The sequence below is a fragment of the Benincasa hispida genome, chromosome 7, assembly GCF_009727055.1.
Source record: "Benincasa hispida cultivar B227 chromosome 7, ASM972705v1, whole genome shotgun sequence".
Taxonomy (NCBI): domain Eukaryota; kingdom Viridiplantae; phylum Streptophyta; class Magnoliopsida; order Cucurbitales; family Cucurbitaceae; genus Benincasa; species Benincasa hispida.
Window position 1 is genome coordinate 31149895 of NC_052355.1, and position 11936 is coordinate 31161830.

Sequence of the window (11936 nt, forward strand, 5' to 3'; positions counted from 1 at the left end):
CTCGGCAACTCACTCAGTACAAAAGAGCGTGTGAACTCAGCCACGCGGTAATGTTCTCATGCTGACGCGTTTATTTGATCTCTTTTCAATGAAATGACCAAACTACCCTCACTCGTTTTTTCATTCTCCAAATTTTATAATCCCCCAACCTCTCCAGTACTCCCTCTTTCTTTTGGCACAAGTAACCAAGGGTACATTCGTCATTCCAAATTGTCAACTGACTCCATTTCTCTCTCCTCACGTATATATATAATCCAACCAATCCAATTCAAAAGTCTATTCCTTTACTCAATCGAAACAAAAACGCCATTTCCGTTTCCATTTTTCTTCACGCACACAAACAGAGAGAGAAATTACATTTTTTTCAGTATTCCTTTCCATCATCATGAAGAGAGAGAGAGATCTCGAGAGCATAACAACCATGGCGAACTGCTTGATGTTACTTTCCCGTAACAACGCTTCCACTACTGCAGATTTCGAATCGTCGTCTTCATCTTCTCCGAATCGTGTTTTCGAGTGCAAGACTTGTAATCGCCAGTTTTCGTCGTTTCAGGCGCTCGGAGGCCATCGTGCTAGTCACAAGAAGCCGCGGATTGTTGGAGGAGACGGCGGAAATTCCGATGGATCTTCATCGCAAGGATCTCCGACTAAGCCGAAGACGCATGAGTGTAGTATTTGTGGATTGGAGTTCGCGATTGGTCAAGCGCTTGGAGGACATATGAGGAGACATAGAGCTACGACGTTGTTGAACGATCACGCTCGACTCACTAATCATCCGAGTAGTTTATCTCCTCCACCGCGTTCTCAACCGCCTGTGGTGAAGAAGACGAACGGCAGTGGAAGGATTCTGTGTTTAGATCTGAATTTGACTCCATCTGAGAACGATAGTAAGTTTCTGCAGCTTGGAAAGAGTATTTCCATGGTTGATTGTTTCTTCTGATCAATTTTAGAGTACATATTCAAACAGATCGAACAGGATGAGTATGAGTTTTTGTTTTCCTTTCCTTTTTTGATACTGTAATCTTGATTTCTTCGTTCGTTTACCATCGATACGGTATATATATATATAAATTCAGATCTTCATATAGTTCAATTCAATCTCTGTGGCGTCTCTGGCGTTTGGTTTAATTTTCGTCAATATTATCGATAATTCATGTGAAAAGACTGCTTTAATTTAGATGAATTTGATGTATATCTCCATCGATCTAATTTCAAGCACTTCAAATCCAGAGGTGATATTAATGCGTGTAATTAAATTAATTTGGTATCCGATCATTATACGACCTCTTTAAATTCAATTTTTAATTCATCGTGCTGTTTGGTAAATTTGATATTCTATCATTATAGCATAAAAATACTTTTTAAGTCCGTATTAATTTGAAGAAATATTTCATTCAACAATAATCAATTTCTTTTCATCTTTCTTCTTCAGTTACATTGCACGTATACATCATTTCACAAGTTTAGCATTTCATTTAATATTTATTTAACAAGGGTTTTGGTTTTTAGAATCATCGATATCTACGAACAAATTTCCTTTTTCGTTCTTTATTTATATGTATTTGATAAAATATATTCTAAAAAGCATTTTTAGAGGATTCTAGTCAAATTTTAAATCTTATAAAAACTGTTTAAAGAAAAAAATATGTAAGGTTACACATTTTTTTCCTTTAAAAAAAAAAAATGAAAAAGCTCAACACATGGATAGTACACAGTTAATAAGTAAAATATCATGATGCATTTTCTAAAAAAATATTTTGTTAATCAAGCTGTAAAATAATTAACACATGAAACAGTGAATTTAACAAATCACAGAGGATAAACTGTTAAATAGTTTTTTTTAATTGGATAATCTTATTTTTTTAATTATTATTTTAAAAATTAACGTAAATATTAATTAGTACTAGTCACTCCACTGACTCAATTGATAACGCTAAGTGGATAATAACTAAAAGACTCTTAATTAATATTTGATTTTATGTGTTAACTAACAATTCTAAAGAGACTTTCATGATAATTAATGATTTTTTTTTTAAAAAAAATAAACATAAAAAGCTAAAACCCAAACAACATAAAAAGAAAGTTTTGCAAAGCTTTAACTAAAATTTTCATTCTTTTGCGTGTGTAAATATATAGTTGATAAACATATGGTAATTTAAAATATAAAAATATAAAAATAAAATAATTATTAAATAAATCTATATATTTTAATAACTAAAGCAACTCAACTCAAAGGAGGTAGTAATATATAATTTAGTCAAATGCAGCCCCTCAACTTTATGCTATAAACCTTCCTTCCAGTCTCTTCTAAGCTTCACTTTTTACATTTATTTTTATTAAATTATATAAATTTCAGTTAACAAAATTTCTAGATCCGCCATATATATTTTTATCTTTTAAAGAAAAGAAAAGCTTTTATTTAATTTTTTTTAATTTTTTTGGGATAGATATTGATTTCAAAGATGAGGAATATGAATGGGGGTAGTTGCATGTATATGTAGTCAAATTAATTGGTAAATTATGTATGGTGCGGTAGCACGAGAATCCCAAACAACTACCTAAGCCAACAATAACAAACCCTTTTCTCACTAACCCATTTTTTTTTCCATTTTAATTAAATTATATATTTTATGATAAAATAAGATTACTCGACTTTGTAGTTCCAATTGCATAAATTAATTATAATAATTGAAGCATTGTGTTGGAATAGATTAAAGCTGATAAAAATAATTTTAGTATCTAATAAAGTGATAATATATAGAAAAAATTTCTCTTCATGAAATGGTCACCATCGATAATCCAAATGTTGACTTAAAATCAAAGAAGAGTAAGAGATGGAAATTGAGGAAAAACTTAATTGAAATATAATGGGAAAACGATTAGGGTTTTATTCAATAGTTAACAATTACACATTTTTACACATTTCAAAATATGACCTAATAATTTTTCTGTGTTGGTAATATATATATAACCAAAAGACTAATATGCCCTTATAAGATTTTTTTTTTTTTTTTTTTGCAAATATCAATTTATACTCTAAACTTATAATTGTATCGATTTAAACCCTAAACTTTGGGGTTGTATCAATTTAAACCCCAAACTAATAATTGTATTAATTTAAACCCTGATAGATCCTAAATTTTTATAATTGTATCAACTTAAACCCTCAATTATGTTTTATCTGAATATACTTATGAAAGTTCAGAGTTTAAATTGATATTTACTTTTTTTTTCTTTTTTTTTTTTTAGTTCAGACCGTTGAACCATTAACATTTTGGAAGGTAATTGATGATTTATTCACTGATTCAACAACATTGGCTAGAGATAAATTTAAATTAAAATTTAAATATGAAATAAATCTACTTGATCAAATAATGTAATCCACACTGAAAAAGAACTACTAACATGACTGAGACAACTAATATAAGGCTTCACATCATCAACACCATATTTCATTTGGATAATTTATTTATTTATTATTATTATGAATTTTAAGTTCACCAATATTTTAATAGATTGAATTATACTCGAGCTGACAACAACCATTTTTTTTATACATCCTTATATCTCCTATGTGTGAGATTCTATAAGTTCTTTGGTTCAACTTTTCGATTTCTGAAAAGTCTTCGAGGGAAAAAAAAAGTGTCAAAAGTTTTTTAGCTACATTTTCTCTCAATCTTTAAATTGTGAATATGTTTTTTCAAAAAAATTGAAATTATTTGATAAATAATGTATATCTTAAGGTAATTTTATTGGATAACACTTTTAGGAATAATAATTAAGTATACAACAACATTTTTAAAAAATTACAAATATAGCAAAATCTATCCGTGATAGACTCTTACTAGTAACATGATAGACTTTGAAAGAAAAATATGAATTTTGTTATATCTACAAATTTGTTTCCATTATATTATATTTACAAATATTTCAGGATCGATTTCTATATTTATAATTGCGCTTATAATTTAAATAGAGAAAACTACACAGAAATGCATTACGAAACAAGTTTCTTATACAATTCCAAAATGATATTAAAATGATAAAATATTAACTTAAAAAAACGCATTCAGATAACAGTAAGAATAATATTAAAATAATGAAATACTTGTTAAAAAAAAGAAAAAAGAAAAAAAAAAACCCTTTCCCAGATCATACCCACACAAAGTGATTGATAAATTAAATATAGAAAAAAAAAAATACAAATACAAAATATTCACATATATATTTGTGTGTAGATCATGATCTCTATCCCTATCATATGCAACTCATTACTTCAAATCACCAATCTTTTCCTTTCTATATTTCAATTATGTATATTTTATTAACTTATTATGATCCAACCTTAGCTATTATTTTATGTTTGAAATTATAAGATTTAATTATTTTTTAAAATAATAAAAGTGCTTAACCTGTCTTTAAAAATAGGATATAAATAAAGTAATATAAGACATATGTACTAAAAATATGAAGAATGAGAAGCAATATATATAGTTTTGCATGTCAATTAATACTTTTTTCGAGTATAACAAAATGAAAATTGAACTTTCGATCTCTAGAAAGAATGGACATGTCAAATTAATGTTGGACTAAGTTCACTTGACCACTTTAATAAATATTTAATGACATAATGGATTGAGTTGGGAGTAGTTTACTTTCATTATTCAAAGAAGGTTAATTCATTAGGGTAACATAATTGATACCTAATATTATTTAATACAAATGAAGAAACTGATTCAGGTTAATTTGTCATCATCAATAATTACACCTAATTATATCTTTTAAAAAATATCTATAAGTTCAATTTTAGTTTTTAATTTCAAGAGAATATGGGCAAAATCTCAAAACCTAAGAATTGAAATTTTCTTATAATTTGCAACGGTGACCCCTTCAGTCGAATAATCTGTTTTTTCTTTTTAAGGCTTTGATGTATTTCTCAATTAAATAATTTTTAAAAAACCCCAACTTGCTAATATAAAGAAAATTAAAATTTTATTAGTTTGTGTAAATAGTTTTATTTATTTTTCTATTTTTTTAAATCCCTATATATATATATATATATATCGTAATTAGGGATTTTGGTTGGGTATAACTTAGTTTTACGTAACAACCAAAAATACTAAAAAATTTCAATCTAGTGGAATCATAAAAAAATTTAAAAAATTTATTAAAAAGGGAAAGAAGAATTTGTCATTATAATGAGATAATTGGTTAATGCCAAATAGTAGACAAAGGGAAAAGGTCCAAACTTTAGGTTGCAATACCATCTAACTCGGGACATTCTCAAATGAATTTGTTTGAAATTCCATCATTAGTCAAAGCCAATACGATTGCGCCATTTGTCGGGATCGGATTGGCAAAAATAAGTCATTTACTAATAATATTGAAAATGGATTAGCTAAATAATTAAGATATATCTTTTTCTTTGGGAAAGCCATTCTTCTTTAGGGCTCAATGGTCAAGATCACTTACTCCATTTTCATCTCTATCTCTATGTTTGGTTTTGGGTTTGGGAGAAGTTTTAAGTTTGGTAATTTGGTAATCAATTATTGTTTTGTTCAAATTTTAGAACTTTCATATTTCATTTTTATTTGTTATATAGTCTTTGAATACTACATAATTTTATTATCCTTCTTGTTGTTACATTTTTATTTTTTTTTAGGGCAATACAAGCGAACTAGAAAAAATAGATAAACTAAGAACTCATTTGGTAACCATTTTGTTTTTAGTTTTTGGTTTTTGAAAATTACTTCTATTTCCTTCACACTTTTTTACCATAATTTGCATATTTTTTTTTTAAAGTATAATGGTTGAATTCTTTGTCAAATTCTAAAAACAAAAACAAGTTTTTAAAAGTTACTCTATTTAGTTTTCGAAATTTGGCTTTTTTTTTTTTTTTTTTTTTTTTTTTTTTTTTATAACAATTGGTAAAAAGAAGATAACAAAAGAAGAAATCTGGAAGTGTTTGGAGGTAATGTTTATAGACTTAATTTTTAAAAACAAAAAATAAAAAATCAAATAGTTACCAAACGAAACTTAAAATATTACATCACGTGAAACAAGTATAGAAAACTACTCACATAAGGAGTAAAAAGAAGGGAATTAGACTCATACATTTTCTGAAGTGCTTTTGATATTTTAATAGTGCATTTAAATAAACATTTTACATAAGGTTAAGCGACTATTTGCCCATAGTCGAGCAACCTCGTTGCATCTTCTAGTGTTGTTTTTGTTAATCATAATTGCTTTTGATCTTCCTTTGAAGAGTCTCCTATCTTTTGAGATTCTATTTTTACTCTGTGGTTATTGAATGTTATTAACTCTGACTTAGATGGTTGATTTTTGGTAGACTCTTTCGGTCCCTCTTTTTTTTTAGAATATTCTCTTAGAAAAAGTGAATATTCGTTCAAAGAGATCAAATTCAAAATAGATGACTTGAGTATAAGGAAATTGAATAATGTTCGAGATGAACATGATTTTTTTTAATATATAAATATAAAGAAAATAGAAGCCAAAATGAAGAATTTAAATTAGAATAATAATTTTATGAAGATTATAAAGTACGCAAAAGAAATATTGGAAAGTTTTACACCCAAGAGTAGATTCACCTCCTCCATTTCTGCTCTAATTAATTAAATAATAAATACTAATAGGGTAAGTAGAAAGAAAATAATTTAGAAAATATTGTTAATACATACATCACCTCATTATTATAATTATTATTGTTATTGAAACAATCACCTCATTAATTAGAAATTAGACTTAAAAAATTACTAAAATAAAGCTGACTTTTTTGTAAAATTTTAATATCTAAAAGTAAGTAATGCCAAAAGTAGGCACTCACACGTGTATTGACATTTTACTTGGAATTCTTTCAATATTAAAAGAGAAAAACAATCGATTTTTATTTTTTTAGACTATCTTAAATCTTTTATTTAAAAATTTTCCAAACGTATTAATCGATTCAATTATGTGTTAATTATAAAGAAAGTCAAGCTCATTTATTTGGTAGGAAGAGGCCCACGTTAGGACTATTTTAAGTGAGCAAAAGATTCAAACACATAATCTTTCTTCAACCATTACTAAGAAAGATCCTTGAAATTGATTTACTTCTAAATTTAACCTAAATCGCAACATTCGAAGTTTGTTTATTTAGTTCGTAAACTTTAAAAAGTATCTAAAATGTCTCTAACCTCTCAATTTCGTGTTAATAAATCACTAAATTTGGAATTATATTTGTATTACTTATTCTATTAGATAACTTCATATTCAAAGGAAGGAAGAGATAATAAGGATAATGATTTTTTTTTTCAGAAAAAGATTTTTTAGAAGGATTAGCAAAGAAGTTGTTACATAATAAATCCATAGCCCATAGACTTGTTACACGAAAAAAAAAACATTGATTTAAATTTTTTTTCCAATACGATATATTCAAACCACAAACTTAACCAATATGAACACATATTACATCCTAATTAAGCTTGATAACTATTTCGTTTTTTGTTTCTGATTTTTAAAAATTAAGCTTATTTTCTTCTCATTTCTTACAATAATTTGAAATAATTTGAAATAATTTGCATCTTCTATCAAGTACAATGATTGAATTCTTAATTAAATTTCAAAAACAAAAATAACTTTTTAAAAGCTATTTTTTTAGTTTTCAAATGTTGACTTGATTTTTTAAACAACTAGTAAAAAGTAAATAACTATGTCTATAAACTTAATTTTTTAAAAACAAAAACAAAAAATCAAATGATTATCATAGTTTTCTTTCAGTTTGATATTGTATGGAAGTAGAGTTTTGAACATTTGACCTTATATTGCCTTGTTTAGTTAACTATCGGTTAAGAAAAAAAAATCATAATTTATTAAAAAAAATGAGATAAGAATTTATAAAGTGTTGCATAATAATTTAAAGGCTAAAATACTTTTTTGGTACATGTGGATTGAAACTCCCATGTCCAAATTTAGTCCTCTTACTTTTATTAAATCTTAAAATTAATCCATCACGTTAGTTTCTTGTTAACTCTTACAAAAACAATGTATTATCCATTAGCTTTCCCTCTATAAATTTTGTTTTTCTATTGAACCTTATTGTTATTATTCTTCTATGATAAAAATTAACAAATTTGAAAGTTCATATACTCAAATGGAAAGATATCCAAAGAACAAAAATATTGAATAAAATTAAAGGGCAGTTTCGAATGCAAAGAAACAAAAGCCTTAGTAAACAAATGCCAGGGAATTTGATGCAAAATAGTGACGTTGAGAGTAGAAAAATATAAAGGCAAAGACAAAAAGTAAACTCAGTAGTTTAGTCATTTATTGCCCATCAATGTATATGACCACAGAAATTGCATCAATCAATGGCCTCTTTTTCTCAACTGTGTATCTTCTCTCTCACATCTCCCCCTCTCTCTCTCCTGCTATTTCATCACTGTTTCTTCCTAACCTCTTCTCAAGCATTTCAAGGAAAATTCTCCTGCAAAATTACCAGATAAACTCAGCAGACGATACGTATCAATATAATAGTTATATTTCTAATTTCTTACCTCTACACCACAGTGCTCGATCAGATATCATCGTGTTACTTGCGTTTGATGTGCATTTTTTTAGATTGGGGGATGGGTGGCAAAAAGAAAACTGAAGTCAAACAGAGCCTCTAAAAAAGTCAACTCTATGATCATCAACAATTCATATTAGGATTGGTCCATATCATATAATTCTCACCTTATTCATTGGTGACTTGGGAGAGATATGCATTGACTTAAGCAAGTACTGACTTTTGGTGCCATTTACCACTAGGATTTAGAGTTTATCAAGTGCAGCTTTTATTTTCCCAGTTAGCAAACTTTTTGTTCTTATCGTTCAAACTATTACTAGAAGGCCTTAATGACATGTTGGGTGATCTTACGTACCCTCATTTCCTTCTGTGGTCATATGACAACAAGCAGTCCAAATCGACTTTTTATAGCGTTTTTTATAAGGTTGAAAGAACGCTATAAAAAATCAGTAACTTTCAATAATATCGTCTACGACAACATTTCGAAAACACTATAGAAATTAGGATAGAATTTTTTCAAAACTATCATAGGTGATATTTGTTGTAGTGACACTCAAATCTCCTAAAAACTAAGGGCAGCTACCATTTACATAACCCCATTTACCGACTTGCTTTTCTGCTCTTTTGTTAGTTTTGGTAATTTGAGTTTCAGATCCGTATGGACGTTGTCTATGTCTCACTCTACGGCATAATTGATCATCCAAGCAGGAAGTTTCAAAGGTTTGGACATAAAATAGAAAGACTAGAATTACTATTACCTATTTCGCCATGTGTCTCAAGATCTTCGGCATACGGCTGATGTCGACAGGAGACTAGAATTTGGACAGTTTTGCCCTCTGAAATGTAAATACTGGAATTTTAATATGGGTGGGTTGTTTAGCAGACACCTGGAAAACAGTAACAACCAAACAAAAACAGCTACTTTTTAAACTACCAGTTCACACAAATAGAAACCAAAAGTCAATGGCAGTAAACAATTTAGCCACCTTTCTGAAATTTTGCATTAAGGCAAAAATAAGACTTAAAAACAATGGTAGTTGTAAATTTGTTGTCAAGTTCCCATTACAAAAGAGAGATTTTACGACCACAGCCATACACTACTTCCCAGTCCCTGTACATGGCCACAATTATGAAAGAGTTGAAAGAAAAGCTACTTGGTCTTGCAAAGCCATTAACATAAGGCTTAACAAATGATTAAGTCCTTGACACCATTTTCCAATTTTGTCTTTAATGATTTAAAAGTCTAGAAATTGACAAAATGGTACATACATGATAAACAAAATTGAAAAATGGGATTATATGTTAAGGGCCAAATCATATATCTAACCACAGCAGATTGTTTTTTTTCCCTTTGTTTATGGTACTTTGGATGGCCCAAAGGCCAAAAGTAGCTTTCATAAACAAACCTTTCAGGAATAAATACAAGAGGTCCAGTCTAATTTTACTGTTAGACTAATGAAAGTTCTTAGTCTTAGGGGCCGAACATAGAGTTTTCAAGTTCCATATCACAAGGCATAACATAACTATTCATAAAAAATTTGGTATCAACTTTGAAAATTATATAAAGCTCCGTAGCTTCCACGAAACAAAACTAATTCTAACTGCCTACTTTCCTCACCTGTGATGAACGAACAATACCGATGCACCTCATTAGTCAGCATATAATACAAAGGTTCATTTGGAAATGAAGAAGGCCATCCTCATTGAACTGCAAAGTCAAACAAGAAAAGCTCCATATATATCATCAACCCAACAACTAGCTTTACTTTTTTTACCTTTACACACGCGAGCCACACTCTCAGGACACGGCCATGATACAAAAGCAAAACCATGCAGTTTTTCTTCTCCCCTGTTTAAATAAAGTTCAACATAAAGAAGATTGGTCAAATGTTCTTACCAGCAATATTTGATCATCATACAACGCGTACAATATATTTTCTCCAACATTCCATACTTTTAATTTTGTTTTTGTTCAGATTGATAACAACAAACTTGTCCCTTCACACATCAACTTGTTCCACTTCATGAATTGTAGTTTATATGAATGGAACTAACTACAAACATTGTTTTTGTATACTTTTCGGCTGTTTTCTTGATACCCCACTTAGAAGGAAGCGATATATTAATCATAATTAGGGATTTAACAAAGGAAAACATGAGATAAACGAGGAAGGGGTGGATGGATGATATAGTTCAGGAAAAATTTCACTTCTAACATTCAAACAAAGAAAACCAGTTCCTGATTTGGGCAAACTTCCAATCGTAATTGGAAATTTGATGGTATTTTAGGAGGATAATCAAATGGTGACATATGATTAGGTTTAATACCTATAAAACCGCCCCCAAAATTCCAACCATTACGAAACAGAAGTCGAAATTTCAAGCATAATTCAACTACTCGATTAGGGTTAACAACTAAAGAGCTATAATTATAATTAACAGAGCAAAATGCGGGAAAAAAGAAAAGTGGTTTACTGGTAATGACGACTCAGACGGACTAGAATTTCTCGTCTTCCGTCAAATGCTAAAACTTTCATTTCCATTATTCGGAAAAAGTTCAATGTTAAATCACTACAAAATATTTTCGCAGCCTGTGTATTTTCCTTCCCTAATCCACATTTCTTCCCTTTGATATCGTTTTTGAGTTCGTTTATGGTAGGAGTGTTCGTGGGTTGGATTAAGTTGAAGATCTTTTTTGACTCAATCCAATTGTTCGGGTGGTTAATTTCTTCAACCCAAATAACCATTCTTAAAAAATAAATCTAACCAAACCCAACCATAAAACATTTAGATTGGGTTGGTTCGGGTTGATTGGGTTAGTTGTTAATATGTAAGAATTTGATTTAATTATTTTTCATATATTGAATTAAGATTAACAACTCAATTTCAATTTATATAATGTATATTTTCTTTCCAAAGTGTTAAAAAACTATTTTTAGGAGTTGTTGGAGAATAAATTATAAAAAAAAATGATAAAACTTAAATAAATATATGTATATATGACTGTATCATAAGTAAAAAATATATATTGTAAAGTTAATAATAAGTTCGTGTTGATTTTGGTCATTTTTGATGAACCCATGAACCAACCCAATAAAAAAAAAATCATTTATTTGAACTTAACCCAACCCAAATGAGTTGATAACTCAACTCAAATCGCCATTACAGGAAATCTGACTTCTCTCGACGTCACATTTCGTCAAAAAGTATGAAAAATTCGTCGGGAGATCCTCTCCCGATGCATAAATGGTCGTTGGGAGTTTGGTCGAGAGAAACCCATTGGGAGAGGATCTCCTGACGCACTTTTAAACGGCGTCGGGAGTTATGGGGGAACTCCCGACGCATTGTAGTGCGTCAGAAGTTCCCCCTAACT

The 11936-nt window shown here is 29.0% G+C and overlaps 1 protein-coding gene and 1 long non-coding RNA gene across 3 annotated transcripts; one reads left to right on the forward strand and one right to left on the reverse strand.

The window, feature by feature from the left end:
• The first annotated feature begins 267 nt into the window (after window positions 1–267).
• Window positions 268–1098, forward strand: LOC120081731 (zinc finger protein ZAT12-like). The gene has a single exon (XM_039036833.1). The coding sequence runs from the start codon at window positions 386–388 to the stop codon at window positions 938–940; it is 555 nt and encodes a 184-aa protein (XP_038892761.1). The 5' UTR covers window positions 268–385; the 3' UTR covers window positions 941–1098.
• A 7198-nt stretch (window positions 1099–8296) lies between these two features.
• Window positions 8297–11176, reverse strand: LOC120081884. Of its 2 annotated transcripts, XR_005482978.1 has the most exons (5): window positions 11039–11176; window positions 10339–10412; window positions 10182–10271; window positions 9322–9450; window positions 8297–8482 (listed from the first exon to the last, which is right to left on the reverse strand). It is a non-coding gene; the product is annotated as an uncharacterized LOC120081884 (long non-coding RNA). The 2 variants fall into 2 exon arrangements; XR_005482977.1 differs by having other exon boundaries at window positions 10182–10412.
• Between the last annotated feature and the right edge of the window lie 760 nt (window positions 11177–11936).

Excerpts from the sequence above, each read along its gene's own strand:
- LOC120081731 (XM_039036833.1), top strand. The coding sequence starts at position 386 with ATGAAGAGAGAGAGAGATCTCGAGAGCATAACAACCATGGCGAACTGC.